Below are 21,444 nucleotides of genomic sequence, written 5' to 3'. Positions count from 1 at the left end.
ACGCTTATATTGCAAAAAGATGTTAAGAAAAAAGACATTTGTACACTATGCTTGAGCGCTGCAGGCAAGATCTGACTGCAATAAAAAAAAACAAAAAAAAAACAGGATGCGTGACTGTCAATATTTTGTTTCAAGTTTAACCAAACACTATGAATTCAGCCATCAAAAACTGATAAATTTATTCAAATTAAAACCAACCTGGTCGTCTTCTCCACCGCCTTCCTCATCATAATAGTAGATGTTGTCTCTTACATCATCTTCAGGAAGGAGGGGTTCTTTTTTGGTACCGCTTTTCCTCCTCAGGAACAAAAGCAGAAGAAGAACGAGCACTGTGGTACAAGAAACACAACATAACTTACAATAGCAAACTTTAAAATTCAGTGGTAATAAGGAATTAAACTGAAAAGTCCATTTCTGCAGTATAGTTTATATACACCAACCGTCTATATGCACACAACACCTGGAAGACAAACTACGGTTGCTAAAATGATCAGTATACAGAGCATACAGTTACTGTATGCCCACTGCATTGACTATAACAACGAAGTAAACCAGCTACAATTGTTTACTGTAGCTGGTTTACACCATGCATGAGAGAAACTACATACACAGCAGAGCCAAGATTCCTCCCAGGATCCCAAGCACTCCAGATAGTGGCATCCCTGCTACCAGTTTGTCAGTACACCGGACTTCATCTCCTGTGCAGTCACACACAGTTGCTTGAATGGAGCTGTCCTGATACAGCTTATGTTGATCAAACACTCTCAGGACTACATTGTAGTCCCCCTGCTCCAATTGAGACTTGAGATGCAGAAAAACACCAGTTGCTGAAATGGGCACATTATAATAGTTAGACATGTGTAGCCACTACCAACCAGCCAACCATTTTAATGTGAAAGAATTAGTTGAATTTCTTAAAACATTAGAAATTGCTCACATGTGTCATTCATTGAGGTGGACCAGTTTTTACTGGTTTCTCCTTGGGTCTCAACGCTAAAGGGTGCACCATAAGGAGGTCCATCTTTGTCCGTTATAGAGAGAAGAACTGGGGCTGATCCACGATTGCAAACTCTTACATTCCTTTCATTTATAAAAGGAGCGTTGTCATTTACATTCTCCAATTCAATTATCAGGGTTCCTGTGCCAGTTGCTGGAGATGCTGCTGCACACAAGCACAAACATATTAGAAAAAGGCTATGCTGCAAGAATTCCTTCTACCTAGAATCACAAATTACCGTCATCATCCACGGCCAAAATGATAGCTCTGTATTTTCCATCTTTGACATAAGCGGATTCTCTATCCATAAGGGTTCTGACTTTAATCACTCCAGTCTCTGGAGACACACTGAGCCAGCCAGCAATCGAAGTCTGATGCAGAAGAGAAGAAACTGTTGAAGGAAGTTATTTGTTTTCTTTGCGTACAAAAAAAAAAAAAGTAGTATTCTAGTAGCTTCATAAAAAGCTGAACCATTGATGTCACATGGACTATTTTAATGATGTCCTTACTACCTTTCTGGGCGTTGAACATGGTAGTTGCATTGCTGTCTATACAGGGTCAGAAAGCTCTCGGATTTAATCAAAAACATCTTAATTTGTGTTCTGAAGATGAACTAAAGTCTTATGGGTTTGGAACAACATGAGGGTAAGTAATAATGACAAAATCTTCATTTTTGGGTGAACTAACCTTTTAATGTTGGTTTGACCAGACACGGAGATTTCAAAATGTGAAGTTAAAAGTATATGCTGTGGTTTTATGGCTGGGTAGAAGAGTTTTGACAGTGGAAAGGTGGTTCTCAAAAGTTATACTAGTGAAGTGAATTTAGTAGTCTTCTAAGCATTCACACCTAAACTTTGAAAATTAGAGCATGTAAAAGAAAAGGTCTGAATTTACGAAGAGCACATCTATGGAAGTCCATTGGATTTTTGTTCACTATAAAACATTGAAGACATTTCTAGAGAAATCAGCCAGAAAAGGAAATGATTAAAATATATTTCATATCTTACATTATCTTCTGTGATTTTCCAATGTCTGGATCAGTGGCTGTATAAGTAACCAATTCAGTATCAACTGCTGCATCTTCAGGTTTGAAGATAATCTTCTCTTTTGGATTAAACTCAGGAGGTTCATTTACGTCTTCTACATTCACTGTGACTGTGGCAGTGGAAGTGGGCAAAGAACCGGCAAATGGATCATCATTCTCAACAATCACAGACAGAACGTACTGCTTGGTCTTCTCAAAGTCCAGGGCCTAAACGGAAAAGAAAGCGTATTTTACTAAAGCATGTCATCACAACCAATTGTCTGGGCAAACATATGAGCAACACACAGTACCTTAACAGTGGTGATGATGCCCTCCAGCTGGGTGGGTCCAGTACTGACATTGAAAAACCCACCCTTGTCACCACTAATAATCCGATACTTGGTTGACCAGGCCGGTGATCCAACTTCATCTCCATCAGAAACTGCAAGTTTGGCCACTACATGGCCTACTTTATTCTCTGGGACAGATACGACGTGCTAAAAGATATGCATGGTGTGTAGATATAAGAATTAATGAGTTCAAACACCTACACGTGGTAGAGTAAAACAATTCTAAATGCATAAATATACATTACCGAAGTTTGCTCAAACTGAGGAGGGTTATCATTGCTGTCAGTAATTGTAATAACAGCTGTGCCAGTGGTTGACGAACCTTTTCCTTCCATGTCAGTAGCCACAATTAACAAAGTATATCTGGGCCATTGCTGAAAAGAAACATAGCTGATGAGTTTGTTTACATTAAGTAATTTTATCACCACTTTTGAGATTCATCAAATGTCACTTCTCACCTCTCTGTCCATGTCTGGTTCTCGCACACGAATGGTTCCAGATAAAATGTTGATATCAAACATGTTTGATTTTGGAAATGGTGGCTCTTGGCTGACAATTGCGTAGTTGACTATACCGTTGTACGTTTCTGGGTCATCTGCATCAGTGGCTGTGACTGTCATAAACTCATCATCTTTGAGGAGAAAATAAAGACTATTGTTTACAATTAAAGGCAGTGCAGATTTTGTAGTAGTAAATATGAAAAACAACATTTGCTAATTTCTGTGCGTGACCAAGGCAACACGAAACTTTTGAACATGAACATGTTTATTACAGCTACTGACTACTAAAATTGTTCTGGTAAAAACAGTATTAATAAATGGGGAGTAAAATTTTGGGCAGCCATTTAATAAACCAATTTAGGTTAATTTGAGAACCCTTCGTTTCCTAGCTTGATGTACATTATTCCACTATGTATAATAAATGGAGCAGAATACAGAACAAAGTTTAGGAAATCTTAGGCATTAGGTTTTAGCACTGCATGAATGAAGCATCTGCAGACTCATTTTCATTTAATAAACCAATTTAGGTTCATTTGAGAACCCTTCGTTTCCTAGCTTGATGTACATATAATAAATGGAGCAGAATACAGAACAAAGTTTAGGAAATCTTCGGCATTAGGTTTTTGCACTGCATGAATGAAGCATCTGCAGACTCATTTTGTGTTTATGAGACCAATGGGCTGCGACAAATGACATTCATCAGTATGGATGGAAAACTGAATTCATTTAGCACGTCTTCAATAATTAATTGTAATCATGTACAGAAATTAATAACCATCCATTTGAAGTACCACAGTAAAGTACCAAACAAAAACTGAAGTGCCCAGTAGAGGTCAGGCTTGCACTGTATTGCACAGCAGGCTTCTTGCATTAAATGTGTTCGTACCTCTGGAGAGGAGATGTTCATGACCGTATCCATGTGATGTTCCTTATGATGGTGGGTACGCTCAACTTTGACAGATACAGTGTGCTTCTTGCCATTGGAGTCCCAAGCGTGCACAGAAAACACCTTGTGGCCTTCATGAAGAGTCACTTGTCTCTTCAGCGTTACAGTCCCATCCGTGTTCACATCAAACCGCTTGTCAACGGACTGAAAGAGTGTTCTTGTTCTTCCATCGCAGTTATTGAAAGTTACTGAAAGTTAAAGAAAAGTCAATTTATGATGCTTACTACTTCACAACTTTCAATCCATCAAAATTTTCAAACCAATAAACTAACAGATGTTGTTTAAGCATAAGGGGAAGCTACTTGCCAAGTTTGTTTTTCCACCCACAATAATAATTGTTTAAGAGATTCATTGTAATAATGGGCAATTTATAACAATAAAGCTGCCGCCCTGTATTAGTTTGAAAGAACAAATCTCATATTTGATGAAAGGGTTTAAGTTTTCATCTATTCTGATGTTTGTGAATGCAATCGTGTGAGACAGTTATGGTAGGTAATTATACCAAATCATTTTGATGACAGACTTTGGCTCAGACATTCCAAATTTATTAAAATACCATTTGAGAAGGTAGGCGATGAGATTGGTGAGCTGGTTAGTGCAGTTACCCAATTACATGATCTGCTGAGGCAAAGCCAGTAAGTTTGTTGCACATCAAGAAACTTATTCGGTAAATGTGTTTCCAACTTTTTTTTTATTAGCATGTCTTATTGGATAAAAAAAAACCTACCACAATTTAGCGTGTTCGTTTTATATGCACATTTTAATATTTTGTATTGGCATTTCCATCGAGTTGTATTTACGCAAAATCCCAAAACTTGCATTAAAAAAAAAAAAGTGGATGGAAATAGCTACTGATGGGGTTTTGAGGGTACCTAAGACAACAATGCACTGCATCCCATCATAATAAAGAATTTCGATTTATAATATAAAGTCCTATGTTTTGCATGCGTCATAACTCACAGGCACGCTTTATGTCCACCATTTCTCAGCTTCAGAATAATGCATACTGTGTCAGTCCTTTTACCAAAACTACACAGCATAATTCATTTAAACAAACACTATCCCACTATACAGAGGTTGTGCAATGGCAGTGCTGCCATCCATTAGTGGTCTGAAAGGAAGTGGTGAAACCAATCAGCCCTTAAGAATAAGCCACCATTAGTGGGACACTGAAAGGATGCTCCCTTCAAGATGTACAGAGATAAACTACAGATCAATTGCAATAAGAAACCAAATCTGGTAAAAAAAAAAAAGTTAGTATAAAAGGATAAATCAGTATATGGCAAGCATGAAGCTAATCCATACAAAATGGTTAGATAGTTTTAGATAAAGCGGATGAGGGAAAAAAAAAACATCCTAAAACATCAAGATAATCCACCCTCCCAATCATTAAATGTTTTAAATTACTAAATGTAGTAATGTTGTGAGATCAGAGGATAAAAATCAAAACTAAAACCACATACAGACTTTAACTGGCATCACTTTTTATGGAAAGTACCTGACTGGGGGGGAACAGACATGACACCACACGCAAAACCAATTGCATTAAATACATGTTAAAATAGAAGTGTTAGAAATGTAAAATACAGGGCATTACAAAAATAAAAATAACTAGGATAATTTCAAAGATTAAAAAAGAAAAAAAAGAAAGTGAAAATGCTTAATGTTGAATTTGTTGACCCTAATCTCCTGGTCCCACACCCACAGAAACTCACTGGCTCTGAATTAGTCACATTTCACAACACCTGCAAAGTCTGAAATCTCATGCTTCAGTAAGCACTTAAACATGATATTTCAGAGACTTTGATTTAACCCCTGACCTCACACCCTGACATAAGAGATCTAAAACGCGGTTTAATTAATTTACCGGTTAAGACAAAACATAACATCAACAACTGTTTACCTCGTTCACTGGTGTGCTTTTCAACACCAGGAAGGACGAAACTTAACTTACCTGCTACTAAAGGAGGAACGTGTGGCTATCAAAGTGTTAACGTACAGAGAGTTTTCTACGAACTGAAATATGAATTTGAACAGGTCCGGTAATGTCCTACATGCGACAAGATAGCCTTATAACGAAACACTAACGACAAAATCAAACTTAAGGTGAGACCAGATTTAACGTAAGAGTTAGCATCGCGTTTTTGAAACCGGCAGAGCTAGTGTACTTTGAACGTTGTTAAAAAAAAAAAAAAAACAATTTTATTTTTTTTTAAACAACGTTCAGTTGCTTTAGCATTTTAATGAGATGTGAAAACAGCCTACCTCTTCCTAGTCTTTTCCCAATGTGAAGGTGATCTCTGTGCACTTTAAAAACGAATAACTCCGACTCAAATCCAGGTGTACATACCGACTTCTCCGCATATCCACACGACAATACCTGACAAAAAAAAATACAAATTAATAAATAAAACAAATAAGACAAAAAGTATAACAAACCGAAGACTTCATTGTCCGAAACTGCGCGTCCATTTTCAGTATTAGCCAACTCGAAGATCAAAAAAAAAAAAAACTTACCTGACAAAGAAAAACGATAACTCCCAATCGCACAATCCTTACACACGCCATTCGACACGCTAAAAGTCTCAAAAAAATCCTTCAGCGTCTTAATCCTTCTAAGTATTTAAAGTATAACACAGCTGCTCCTTCCAGCGTCTCAACAGCCGCAAATTGAGGAAATGGTCTTCAGCAGGTAGCTTCGGATCTGACGCAGCCAGGTGACCTCGCCCATCCGGTAATTAGGCTACCATGTCCACATATGGGTATGTATGCCTTTTAGACACTTCTAACACAGGTAAAAAAAAAAAAAGGAAGATTTAAATATTCGAAAATCCCCGGATTAGTGAACTACGTGTGAAATATGTACACTGCTGAAGTGTAGGCGCTACAAGACCAGTCGCTTCTCAAACACCCTAGATAACATCTCACTCAACTCTTTAAAAGACTGTGCAACTGCTGTTCACTCACTTCGCTGAAGTGAAAAACTCCATTCATGAATTTAACACTGAAAAATCCCCCTGACATAGGCTGTTTTGATGTTGAAATGGATTAGGAATGATACATCTGCTGGTAGATTTAAAGAACTAGTTTTCTAAAACAAAAAGATCAAACTATATTGTTCCTGTTAATATGAAAATGTATGATTTGGTAAGGGAAATTGTTTATAGACCCCACCTACCAATGGAAACTACATAGGAAAAATAAACACATTATAGAACACCCTACTGAGTTATATGTTAATATGTGGAAAATAAACATAGTAACCTTGTGTGTGTGCTTGGCTCAGGGTAGTCTGCTCATATACAGTAAGCTATACAAATAGTGTCTGTTCCCAATGGATCCCATTCACATATACATGTAGTCATGTGAACTCTGAACAATTTTAGCTTTAGCTTCCAGTTAATCATATTGCACATCTTCCATAGTAGTTACTCATTCGATCTGCATTTCTTGTGACCCTGATGATTTCCTTTAAGGTTGATGCAATGATTATGACTTTGGTAGAGTCATCAGGCCCCATCCCCCAACAATGCCACAACAACCTCCCTAAAAAGGCCCATAATGCTTGCTTTGTATTATATTATTGACCTTAATATATTCATTAATTTAACGGATTACTCGGATATCCATAACTAATTGCGAGTGAGAGAACAGAAAACAGCATGTCTGCTAGTGCCCCTTGTATACTTTCTGTTCAGCTTGGGATGCCTCAGGCCCCCAAGATAGCCTGGGTTTCATAAGCCGAGTTTGATCATGAGTTTCCAATGTGATCACAATACCTTTAACATAAGCATTTTGTTTTCAACAGATCTTGGTAAAAATTTGTCTAGTTTCAGGAGAAAGTTTCTTAAGCCGTTCTGTCTTTTCTTAGTGCTTTATTTCTCTTTTTGTAAACAACAAGATTTAATGGCTCCTCCATTATCATTGTAATTATACGTCAGGAGAGAATATATCTCAGTTTCTGTTGTTTTTGTCAGGGTAAGTTCATTAGCTAAACACAAAACCAACCTCCTTATTTTATTTGTAATTTTAGAAATTAAGTTTTGCAGGATGAATGTTTATGACCTGGTTTTCTTCCGACATACAATACTAGGTCACTAAACTGCACTGTAACTGTGAGAGTTTGTTTCTTCTCACAAAACTCAAAAATATGAATGTTATTCAGCTGACCTTAAAAAGCCCTTACAAAGGAACACATTGTATTCTTCATCCTTGAAGTAACTGAGAATTGTTGTAATAGTTGCTCTCAGTCCTTGCTTGGCATTAAAGTTGGCTTTAATGTGTTTTTCTAATATCTGTCTTTGTAGTACTTTGTAGTAGAGGACCATTGACTTTGTAACACGACGACAACCCTAGACTAAAAGAAAAAGCACTATTTAGTGAGGGTTTTAGAAATGAATACACATACATACATACATACATATAACAGATTTTAATTAGGTATAGCGAGTGCAAATGAAGCCCTGCTAATTAAAATTTGTTAAAACAAAAAGTCTACAGTTTCAGTGTGTTTCCATATGTGAATTTGGAGAAAGGCTTGACATTTATCTGAGCACCTAGGAAAGAAGACAATGAATATTTTGTTAATCATTTGTTTGGAGTCCGCTTATCTCTGGCTGTAGATAAGCCCAGAGGACAAATATTGCAGGAGAAAACATTATATGCTCCGAGTAGAATGTGACCAATGCCTGCATACCGTTCCCAGACTGAGCCAAAGGCTGTTCTGAGCGGTGTATCTTTTAGAAAGAGAGAGAAATAGTTTTCAGCATGGGAACCTTTTTTTTTTTTGCTTGAAAATACATCTCTGCCTTGTCTTCACACTTTCTGTTTTATTTAAGTTTGGTTAATATATCATGAGTGCTGCTGCAAGAGTAGCCTTGGATTTAAATGTGTGCCTCATTGCCAACTTGATTTCAATTTTTAGGCCATGACATTGGGTCTAAATAAATGTAGTTATTTTGACTGTGTGCAGACTTATTGTACTAACAAAAATGTTTGTTGCTACTAATAATCAGTGCACTTGCCTATAAAGTCTTAAAATCCTATTTAAACATGCAAATACATTTTGAAATAAAAAAATAAATTAATGTATTATAAAAATGAAATATCAAATTGCATACATCACAATTGTGGACTTTGTAATTCTTTCAAAAAGTCAGATTTCCTTGTGCACTTTCAAGCACAAGATGAAGATATTAAGAAATTCTGAAATGTCAATTTCATTTCAATAGTTTAAATGGTCACTTAAATTGTTTTGCACATAATATAATTTCAATAAAAAAATGAATCAAATCATAACAATGCAAAATAAAAGCACTCTCACAAGTGCAGTCCATACTATTTTAAGTTGAATCATTGCAATTGAAGAAGAGTGCCTGTGCCACTAGTTTGATGTACATCCATAAATAGCGTTCAGTGTGAAATCATTTACACTGGTTACAAGGTCAGCAGTGGAGGTCTAAGTTAATGATTACGCAGTACTGTTTTTGTTCAAAAAGACACTGTGCTCTGTCTGCCAGCCGCCAGCGGAAATGCTCTTTGCTTTCATATCATTTACTGTTGTGCTCTGTTAGGAATAAAAATTGCCTTTCAGTGTAAAGATAATTCATATTTTACAACACTTTAAAAGTGGCATTTGCAAGTACAATCACTTCAACTGTTCTCAGCTTTGTTTGGTAGGATTTTCCGGAAAAACTCTCTAAAGAGGAACCTTTGAATGTCCTCTGAGCTGTGTTATGTGATTTTAACAAAAAAGTTTGGAGATGTTTGGTGAGTTTTTAAAGCTGGGCGAGGTGCTGTAAAAAAAAACTGTGGGGGATGGTAGCTTATCTTGCTATGGAGAAACCAGTTCCGCATTACACTATCAAAGCCACTCATCCACTTCAAAGTGCTCTGCTTCGATACTATGACTCTTTCACTCAAATCAATATTTCCTGTGCGAATAATTACGAATGCAATTGCATGCTATTATGAGAGCTTTTAACCAGCACAATGTACAAGATGTTGCTTATTTGTTAATGGGTATGAACTCTAATAAACTTTGTCAACATGTACTCCAGCTCCAATGCTCCCTTCCCCCTTCACAATGATGGACTTCTCATGTCCATCAGCCTTAAAAGCCCATCATTATCGAAAAGGGCTTTTAGGCTCCATGAAATGTTTATGCTTGTACAACTTTTGGTATCATGTTTGCTTGCGGTGTCGTGTTCATAGTGCATCATGACTTGTCTTCCCAGATTTGGAAGAGAAAGCAGCTGCAATGCCGAACCGTCTGATAGCACCTTGGTTTCGCAGCCATAGGACAAGACTGGTCTTGTGTTGCGCTGGGCCTTTTGTTGCTTAGTAATGCATAAGAGGACCTCCCATCTCCTACTGAGCCTTATAGCTAGAGGCATGTAGTTGTCTTGTGACTTAATGCCTCTGTATATTAAACACCCTCCCCCTGAGTCAATACTAGTCTGCTCAGGAGCGGAACAATCGTAGACGGTCTGACAGTGCTATTAACAAATAAGGAAGTATAGCTGACGTTCAGCCTTAAGTTCAGGTAGTCTCTACCAAATCTTACTGGAAATGGGTGTGACGTCACAAGGCAGAAACTGAAGATATAGGGCTGGCTATCGGTTCTCAGGGAGGGATTTTATGACATCAAGATATTTACTTCACTAGTCACTTGTTTCTGTTTCAAGATCACAGCGGACACTTTTGTTTTTATAATATTCTTGCGGTATGTAGTTTTAAGCTCCAAGTTTGTCACATACACATCTGTATAAATGTAGTAAAATGACCCCGACTGCACAATACTGCCATGTGACAATGATGTCGCCAGGTCAGATTGAGCCAGACCTATCGGACTGCGCCATCTAGAGTTTCATGCCAGAACTCTGTATATAGAAAAACAGTGGCCCAAATCACACTTATGAAAATAGAAGCAATACAAATTAAAGGACATAAAAACATAAAGTAAGGCAGTTACTTTTACTGTCACCCAAGTGCACAGCATATTTATCCACAGCATATGTTGATAGTAAACAGCCCCTCTTGACAATTTTGTTTTTATAATATCCTTGCGGTATGTAGTTTTAAGCTCCAAGTTTGTCACATACACATCTATATAAATGTAGTAAAATGCCCCCGACTGCACAATACCCATACACATATATAGAGATACACTACACTACTTAAATTAAGATTTTTCTATTGTTTTTGAAAAGCATATTATATGCTCACCAAGGCTACATACCTTTGATTAAAAATACAGTAAAAACAGCAATATTGTGAAATATTATTACAATTTAAAATCACTGTTTTCTGTTTGGATGTGTTTTAAAATGTAATTTATTCCTGCGATGGCAAACTGAATTTTCAAGAGCCATTACTCCAGAGATCATTTATGCTGATCTGGTGTTCAGGTACATTTCTTATTATTATCATCAATGTTAAGAATGCTGAATCCCGTATTACCTTTTTCACAAAAATATGAAACAGCAACAACTATTTTTAACTTACAAGTATGTGTTAAAGAAATATAGTTCTAAAGACATTTCTGTCATGTAAAATAGGTGACACATTACTGCTCAGACAGGCAGCAGTCATTAGGGTGGGAGGACCTGCTCCTTGAAGGTAGAGCCTGAGGTTTATCTGAGCAATCCCACCACACCCCAAATCTCCCCATTTGTTACACACACTGTGGGTTTGCTGTGTCAATTTAAGTTAATGGCCTGGTCAACATGTACAATGCAAATGAATGATCTAGCAGGGTCATTCCTGTTCTGCACAGCAAATTCATTGGTGTTAATTCAACTCTTTTAGAGTTACAATCAGCTCTGAGTGAGTGAACATATTGTCTCAAACTTTTCAAAATCAAAGTAACATTTTTAAGAGTGTTATAACACTAAGGCAGAGTTACATTTACACTGTAAAACAACTCTGGTCCACACCACAGGGAGTTAATTTTCTTCAAAACAGAGTAAAGAGTGACAATTTAACATTATTAAGATGTATTTTAATGCTGGATATTTTTTTACTTCAGTGTGACGAGTTGATGTTACTGTATTCCAACCAGGTTAAATTAGGAGGGTTGACAGTGAGGAAAAAATGTGTGACAACTTGCAGAGTGACATTAATAACAACATTGAGAGTACATTAAAACAATCCATAAAGTTTAATTAAACTTTAGTCTGGGATCACAGTCTTTTCAAATTAAAGGCAAAATGCAAACAGTTTTTTTTTTTTAACAAACTAGTTCTTTATTAATGCACAAGCCAATTTACATCATGGAAGGTTCACTTTTAAAATAAATGATGAATGCACATTTCTGTCATCAGAAATAATATGAAAGCTGCTAATCAGATGGTCTGTAATACTTCAAGCCCTGTACATGTCAGTGAATGTAAGTACTGTGTCTAAGTTGCTAAATGTCAGAAGCTGAGTCAATACCTATGACTTTGCAACACGGCACAGCAGTGCTTGTTTCAACAACATTGAGCAGATGAAAAATCGCAGGATATGTGGATCAGTTGTGTTACAGTTGCAAACAGTAAAGTTCAGCGCATATAGTTGTTTCACAGGAAGGGCTGTGCAGATTCAACTTCCTCCAAAAATACTGGAATGCTGGTTCCTACCTAGACAACACAAAACCAGATGTGGAGGAAATTTTATTTTTTATTCATATTATTAGTAGTTTTATTTGCTTTACTCTATGAGTGTTCTTTCTTTATTGAATGTCTAATTAATGTGCTTAAGTTTGTCATGAGATAGACGAGACATAACAGGAAATCTAAGTGCAAGACAAGTGAGAGACAAGAAAATGTTATGTCAGCTTTTTAGACGTCCTGGCTTCTTAGAAACGCATCTGGAGGACATAGTTAGACGCCTTAAATGGACATATATGTTGAATATGCATTATGATCGGATGAGATCAAAGCATCCGGATTTGATGATGGTATAAATGTTGAGTTGGGGTGTTGCCTCTTTGTCACACTTTGCAAGCCAATCTGTATGACTGTTGACCTTTTCTTGCAAGAAAATAAATCTTAAAGACTTTTGTCTCATACCTTTATTGAAATAGAAAATTGCCACAACACCAGACCAATTAAAGTGAATGCTATTTCTGTTCTATAAATACAGCAAGTTTATGATGGAAAAGGTTCAATCAACATGACATTCAATCAATATTTAAGAAGTTAAATAAAAAGCGCCCATCCATCCATCGCTACAGGAGGCCTTTGTTCACCCCCGGAGCCGTGTGAGACACTTTTTTTTTAATGAATGGGCATTTTTATTTAACTTCTTTTGGACTGATGCATGCAAAACCCGCTGAGTGGCATTAAACAGCTTGAAAGATCAAAGACAATTTTTTTATATAACTCCGACTGGATTCGTCTGAAAGAAGAAAGTCATATACACCTAGGATGATTTGAGGGTGAGTAATTTATGGGCTAATTTTCATTTTTGGGTGAACTAACCCTTTAAAACTTCTTCGGTTTTATGGCGGGTGGCACCAACGTTAAGATGCATTATCGCCACCTACTGTGTTGGAGTGTGGACCAGAGTTTACCCATTATTGCACCCAAAAGAAAGAAAGAGAGAAAAAAACCTTTTAATCAACCCTGTTTTCTTTAAATAATGGAATACACTTTCTAATATTAAATATATCCCCTATATCCCTCTTAAATATTTCCTGTTCCTAAGAATACCTTTGGCAGAAACAAATTCTACTGACTCCTCTATTCCACATTGCTCACATTTCCACATTGGATGTTTATTTATGCTATCCTAATTCTTGTTGTTTCATAAAGCTGATGTTCTGTGATATGTGAAATGTTCATGACCTCTTCAATTTCCAAAGCCTTTTTTGCTAACCCAATCACCACTTCATTGCCCCTTATCCCTCTGTGACCTGGTATTCACATAAATATTATCATAATGTCTCTTGAAACTATACACATTTTTATACAGTGGTGGCCAAAATTATTAGAACACTAGTATTTTCACCAGATAAAAATGGTTTAAAGTCAGTTATTTCTATTTCAGACAGACTGGATGATGATGAGATCAGATCTCTGTGTGGAGCACTGGCTGTTGTCAGACAAAAATCTCACTGGATTATTACAATTAATGGCAAAATGAATGTTTGGAAATGTAAACTGATATTTCCTACTGACACACTACAGCAAAAGACAGAAATAACTGCCTTAAAACCATTTTTAACTGGTGAAAATACTAGTGGTCTAATAATTTTGGCCACCACTGTAGCCTATATTTCATTGACTTTATCTTGCCTACTATGAGATGTGGTTAATTAGAGCTGAACAACACTACTGCCAATAACAACACCAACACTTGCATGCCATTTCATGCTTCAGCAGTGTTATATGTCTTGTACAAAGGAGTGTTACAATTACTGAATCACTGAAACACTCACAAGTAACACCAAGAAATGAACACTCATGCATTTGCTGTGTGCAGTAGCTTTTTCTGTACATATATTACATTAACTTTAAAACATGAATATGTTTGTGTGAAATGCTGTCATCAAATCGAATGCTGACTGATGTTTGTGCTGTTGTTTTCCCCATGAACAGTTCACTTCTTGAATGTCACTTCCTAGTGGATGATGTCATTATGAAACTGGCTTTTATTACTTAAATTGAATATATTTCACAAGACTAACAGGGTGGAAAGGGATATTGGAGATACAGGAAGACTGATAAATTGATTACATATAGTAAAAATGAAAACAAATGATTCCCTCTGTAAAAAAAAAAAAAATCCTTCTCAGTATTATACTTTTGTTTTTAAAATGGGAGTACACTGCATAGGAGGATTTACCGATGTAGCTGACTTCTATTATGACTTTATAAAAGTACTGTTTGTACAGCCAGTAGAGAAGCTTGTCGTAAAAACAAGTCTGCTTTTGTACTGACAGTGGAGACTGCATGCATGAGGTATCTGAGCACTTTTGAACTGGGCAGAAACATGTGGCATGTGGGAAGTGTATTCAGTCTTCATTTATAAACAGGTTTTTCAAGCTCAGGCAGGTTGACACAAACAATGGAGCCTCATTGTGTAGGCAAGAGGCTCAAAACCTGTTGAAGAGGTGATTCAGGGTCTCATAGCACTGACAGGTCGCTGATAAGACTTAGCTGGAAAATAATTTATAGTAGTTTGCTTGATACACTCTCGGAAAAAAGGTATAAATACATATATTATATATTACATACATATATTATAATTGACTATATTACATTAGCAAGCGTTTAATCTTGCTTACATGTTCTTCATAACCTGAGGATGATGTTTTGCATCGACCAGCAATACATGTCATTCATGTCATTCCAGACAGACTGGAAGATGATGAGATCAGATCTCTGTGTGGAGCACTGGCTGTTGTCAGAATCCTTGTGCAAACAAAAATCTCACTGGATTATTACAATTAATGGCAAAATGAATGTTTGGAAATGTAAACTGATATTTCCTACTGACACACTACAGCAAAAGACAGAAATAACTGACCATTTTTAGCTGGTGAAAATACTATTATTCTACTAATTATGGCAACCACTGTGTGTGTGTGTGTGAGTGTGTGTGTGTGTGTGTGTGTGTGTGTGTGTGTGTGTACAACAGGGATATATGTAACGTTTGTCTTAGTGGACTGTTACTTTAATTGTACCTGACTCTACGTTTATTTAAAATGAGTATGCACAGTACTTTTATCTTTTATCTGACCCAACTACTTTATAGAGTTAATTTAATGTTAGCATGAATAGCTGATATTCAAGCTGATTTATAAAGCAAAATTTCAATGTTTTAGCTATTCTCTAATTAAGAGAATAAAAAACACTTCTCTCACAAAATGAGATGACTAAGATCTATGATGAAAAAAAGCTAAACCAGACATTAACGCTAAACTTATTTTAATGTTTTGATTTCACCTGTGTGTAACTTTAGTTCTATGCATTTTTTTTCACAAGAATTATAAGGCTCTTCATTACTAAGAGAGCGAGAGTAATGCTGACATCTAGTGTCCAAATTATATGCAAGACAATCATAAATAATGATTGCACTTTTTTTTTTTTGGTGAAAATTGTACATTACATTGTGACAGTGGCGGAAAATTTTAAAGGTAGGGCTGTGCCACATCCAACAATTTTAGCAAACATTCCATTATGATTTAATGCTAAATCGTTTAATGCTAAAAGTTTAAGAAAAAGTTAACAGAAGGGAAAATATCAGTGGTGGGCCATCAGGGCCAGCAAAGCCTTCTCTGCTGGCCTAAACAGAATCAGAATCACTGATTTAGTTTAATATATTTTTCTATGAATGTGTATTTTAATATATTTTTCCATGAATGTGTATTAAATTATTTCCAATAGTCTATTCTCTTCATTTCATAGCTTTTCTCTTGGTTGCACTGCTTCCAGCAGTGTATGTTTATATTAGAGCTTTTATCCAATCATATTTCAGCAATCGTGTTGCCAGGGTCAAAGAAATCTGCCTTAAGGCCTTCAGAATCAACATTGCTGGCGTCTGTTAGCTTAAATCAATGGCAATGAAACTGTTGCTTTAACCAATCAGATTTCGAGTTGGCAGCACCAGGGCCATCTAGCTGGCTAACGATAACGTGACTTCTATTTTTCTTTGAACTGTCTTTTCTTTTTCTTTGTTTCCATATATTCACAGGGTACCTGCAGGATTTTTTATTTTATTTTATTTTTTTAAATATTACCATATGAGCAGGGTAGGGCAACATATTAAACTGTAAAATTACATGATTCACAATTTCACAATTCAGATTTTCGCAAAACAAAAAGTTTTATCAAATGATAAACTTCACATTTTAGCCTTTAAACCATTTTTAAGAAAAGTTATTTAAAAACAAATTATATATATAGCCTATATATACTCAATCTTACTGTCTTAATTGTTTGGATTTTTAGAAGGCACAAGCTTTTTTGTTTGCTGCTTAAAAATATTGGTTGATGGGCCAATGCACAATACTTTTAATTTTTTTTATTTTGCAAAAACAACACTTAAAAGTTAAATTCAATATATTGTTACATCCATACATCCATTAGGGTCATGCTCACATGCAGAGGAAAACAAAAAAGCGCTGGATATAGTGGATGCTCACAACTGAAACAACAACAACAACTTAAAATACTGTCAGTGCGAATGGCCACTTATTCTCTACGCAGCTTAATTTTCTCAAAATTACCTCTCAATATGTAGCCTCTTGTTTTAATTAATTTGTAAGCGTCGCTATGCAGTTATTGAAGAGATATAGCGGAAGAGAGAGTGTGTAAATGCGAATGACTAATTAGGGCTTCCCAAAATGATTTTATTGATAAAGTCGCTTGCACATAAATGTCTTGTGCGAGAGAGACAGAACATGCTGTTCACAGACACAGATCAGTGGTTTTTCAAACTGCTTCATGCAAAGAACCTGCAAAGATAATAATCCCCTTCAGGCCTGGTTTAAGGGAGGAGCTAAAAGGTGCTAAGCACCCTCAAAAGAAAGCAAGAGCACCCTCAGTTGCAGCTGTTATACTAACATTTTGGCAAAACATTGGCAAAACATTCAGTGTATTCATGTTTACTCTCTAGAAAGAGTAATTGTTTCTATTTACAAAGTGTTTTACTGCATTTAGCATTGAATCTAGCTTCATCCAGCGCTATTTGTTCTCTTTGTTACATTCAATTTATTAGCAACAAGGTAAATAAGTGTGAATCACGTGATATCTGGTAGCTGTCTAGCTGCATTCATGTCATGTTGCAATACTCTTTTTATCAGTTTTCTAAAGTGTTTTTGAAAAATCACATACCCTGCCTTTAATAGACTGCATATTTTCATAAAAAGGAGCATTTAATGTGGTCTTGATTTGGAGGTGTACAGCAGTCATTTACATTTAAAAGGGTTGTAAATGTAGCTCAAGTAAATATTAGCACGCCACAGTCAACTTTAATCGTTTCCCAACAACAAAACTGTGGCCTGTGAAAATTCTGCGTGGCTAGTAACTTTGAAAAACCACTAGCCACAGTGGCTGGTGAGCAAAAAGTTAATGTCAAGCCCTGGAAACAAGAACCATTTTGTTTAACCAGGTTGCAGATTCAGAATCACCCAGAGCTGGTGAGAAAAGCCATGAAGAGACATTTAAGTGCAAGCCACTTCATCAATAAAACTGTTTTGTGAAAGCTGCACATACACAAATATAAGTATATGTTAAGCATTAGAGCAACTTATTGTTATATACTGCTTAAAGTACCAAAAAGAATGACTGTACTGTCTTTATACTGCTGATAATTAAAAGTTGTAAAATGAGATAAGTCTCATGTTTTAACTGATGCGTTGTACTCATACAGGATGTGGTGCATCATTTCCGTATTAGACATGGTTTTAGAAGTGTTAAAATTGTCAGTTTTCAACTGGTTAATTTCAAGCAGCAAATACACTACTGGTCAAAGGTCTGACAGAATTTTGTTTGATATGATCTTTAAAATTTATTTATTTTTTATTTTTTTTATCTGAAGGTATATACTTTAATGACTGAAATTAATTGTAATTTTATGTAAATTACAAAACAAGAAAAGAAGAGAAAAAGAAAAATGAGGTTATGAATTGAGTCAGTGCACAAAACTTTCACATTTTACATTATTGCATTTTAATTGCAATTGCAATATAATATGGCTTTAATAGCATAGATTTACATAATAATATAGATTTAATAACAAAATAATTTTCAGTTTTGTTGAAGGTAAAGCAGTAGCTCAGTGACCAATTAATAGTATTTGGAGTTAAAAAAAAAAAACCTGCAATTTGAGGGCCTAAAGACAGTGGATGTTCTTGTGCTTTTAGCACGCAGGCTATAGCATCTAGGCTATTATTCTGCATTCCCCACACATAAGCTAGTTCATTTATTTGCTTGACAAGCCTAATCTTGATGATATAATATACTTTTATCTTCTAGGCACTTTTCTGTACCTGTAAAATTGACACAATCTATGTAAAACAAACAACAAAACAATTAATTAAAAAACCGCTGCATAATTTTACAAATAGGTCTAAGGCAAATCAATTTAGGAAAATTACTTTATTTGTAACAGGATTATGCATGTTCAATCTGTCTTTAAAAGTTTACATCTCTGCAGAATGTGCAAAATGTTCATTTTAATAAAATAAGAGGGATAAAAATTGCATGTTGTTTTCTTCCCCCAATAATTTATTTAGTACTGTTCTGATGAAGTTTTTTTTTTCACATAACAGATATTTATAGTCCAAAAGACAAAATTATATAAAATGTTATCTATTTTCTGTTATGTGAAATAGCTTCATCAGGCCAGTATTAAATAAAAACACAAAATTCAGGCACAAAAACTTGAGCTTAAACTTAAACTTAAGCTTAAACTTAAACTTAAAAATGTTAAGATTAACATTTTGCACATTCTGTAATGCACATGTAAACTTATGACCACTGTATGCATCTGTTCTCTGATAGTGGACTCTTTGCAAAGCTTGCTCACACAAAATAATGATCTTTAAAAAAGCATCATATGACCCCTTTAATGTTTATATAGTAAAAAATCTCTATGAAAAACAAATGTCTAATAAGCAATACTGGACAATTGGATAGATTATTTCTCACTACATGAACATGACTGAATTAAATATTTTCTTTGTTATTTTTTTCTTTGGTATCTGTTGAATATGCTGAAGACGAATGCCTGACTGCAAATTACTCAGAATATTACTCAAATTAAACAGAATACTATTCCCTGAGTAGCATGATGCCTGTTTTTGGGATTATTCATTTGGTATGTATTATTGGAATATTGCATCCATTTAAATCTATTAAACTCCAAGATCATTTGACCTAAAATATTAAACCAATTGCAAATGACTCAGAACATCTTGGCCTGTTTTTGGGATTATTCCTTAGGTATGTATTATATAGGACATTGTTCCATTCAAAATAATTAAACTGACAAAACCGTTTGACCTAAAGTACCTTTTAATACTGAGAGCTAAATACTGTTAGATTTAAATCTGTAAAATGGGAAATGTTTTAACTTGATAGCTCTTATCTATCACTGTGTCATACCCGTAGAGGATGTGGTGGATCGTTTCCCTGTTAGACATGGTTTTAAACTGTTTGCTGGCAAACAGCAAATACTCTACTGATCAAAAGTTAAAACACACTTGACAAAATTGTATAATTGTTATGATATTTAATTTTTTTTTAATGTAAAGGTATATACTTAAATGACTGAAAATAATGGGCCCTCACACTTGGGCTCACCGCCACCTGGTGGCTTTAGGAAAACAGCAATATGTAGCAATATGCATTTAAAGTGGTAAATATAGGAGGAATATGTACAAGTCATTTATATGTGCCAAACGTCCTGCTGCCAGCTGGTTGTACTATGACTATAACTGAATATTCGCATGTAGATGTCTTCAAGCCAGGACTTTTTTCAAACATATGAAGTTTGATGCAGCTAGAACATGGTATGTTTGAGTTAGTGTAAAACATGACATATCCTGTTGCCAACAGGTGGCGCTATGATTATAACTGATTATGGGCCTTTAGATGTGTTCAGACCAGGACTCTTATCGAAAGTGTGAAGTTTGGGGCAGATTGGACATTGTATGGCTGAGTTACAACAATTTCCTTTTCCATGGCGAAACATCGAACTTTGTCACCCCGCCACAGACACACCCTTCAACGAAAACTCAAGATCTTCACAATTTAACGTCACAAAGGGCATTAGATTACACTGACCAAATTTGGTGTTGATCTGTTTAAATTTCTAGGAGGAGTTTGTTTAAATGCAACAGCTGAAAATGGCAAAAAACGGTACAAAACTTGCCGAGAAAATTAAAAATAACAAACTTCCTGTTGGGTTTTGGACTTTGTACGGGTGGGGACTTTTTTTTGTAGGTATTGGTGTTACATGTGTCTACTGAATTTCGTACATGTATGTGAAACACAGCTCGAGGGGCACTTCGTTGACATTTTATAGGTGGCGCTATTGAGCCATTTTGCCACACCCACTTCTGAAACCCATATCAGATGTAAATTTTCACCACTTCTGGTGCGTGCGCAAAGTTTCATGAGGTTTCGAGCATGTTTAGGCCCTCAAAAATGCGATTCATTTTGGAGAAGAAGAAGAAGAAGAAACAACAATTTCAATAGGATCCTCGCACAGCTGGTGCTCGGGCCTTAAATATAAACAAAAACAAAACATATTACAGATTTTGATTTGATGAAATTAGTGAAGGAAAATCAAATCTGCGTAAATTCAGCTTGCATAAGAAATAAGGGTGTGATGATACACTTAGCTCACAAGACAAGACGATACATTGACAATCTATATTGGGCTCACGAGAATGAGACAAGACAATATTTTAACACTTTTTAAAGGTGGGGTAAGCGATTTCTGGTAGCCAATGTTGACATTTGAAATCACCAAAACAAACACGCCCTATTTTGATAGCTCCACCCCACATATACGTACGCAACCCAGGCAACGATTAGTTCTGTGAAACAAAGCAAAACCAATGTTACACCGTGTCTACACCGGACGCGAGTGGCGCGGCGCGACAAAATACTATAGAACTCATTATAATC

General features: G+C 35.8%; 1 protein-coding gene across 1 annotated transcript in view; it reads right to left on the bottom strand.

Moving 5' to 3' along the window:
• LOC107730137 (B-cadherin-like) overlaps nucleotides 1–21,444 on the bottom strand; it is a 77,176-nt gene that overhangs the window by 2,927 nt on the left and 52,805 nt on the right. The window contains exons 7-14 of the mRNA XM_016540872.1: nucleotides 2,830–3,002; nucleotides 2,617–2,745; nucleotides 2,333–2,518; nucleotides 2,002–2,249; nucleotides 1,236–1,378; nucleotides 938–1,162; nucleotides 609–827; nucleotides 199–329 (exon numbers count right to left, since the gene is read on the bottom strand). Coding sequence (XP_016396358.1) covers nucleotides 199–329; nucleotides 609–827; nucleotides 938–1,162; nucleotides 1,236–1,378; nucleotides 2,002–2,249; nucleotides 2,333–2,518; nucleotides 2,617–2,745; nucleotides 2,830–3,002 — 1,454 coding nt within the window. The remainder of the gene's footprint in view (nucleotides 1–198; nucleotides 330–608; nucleotides 828–937; nucleotides 1,163–1,235; nucleotides 1,379–2,001; nucleotides 2,250–2,332; nucleotides 2,519–2,616; nucleotides 2,746–2,829; nucleotides 3,003–21,444) is intronic.

The sequence above is a fragment of the Sinocyclocheilus rhinocerous genome, unplaced genomic scaffold, assembly GCF_001515625.1.
Source record: "Sinocyclocheilus rhinocerous isolate Xijiao unplaced genomic scaffold, SAMN03320098_v1.1 scaffold36, whole genome shotgun sequence".
In the NCBI taxonomy this organism is placed as follows: domain Eukaryota; kingdom Metazoa; phylum Chordata; class Actinopteri; order Cypriniformes; family Cyprinidae; genus Sinocyclocheilus; species Sinocyclocheilus rhinocerous.
This window is presented reverse-complemented; position numbering and strand designations above follow the sequence as displayed.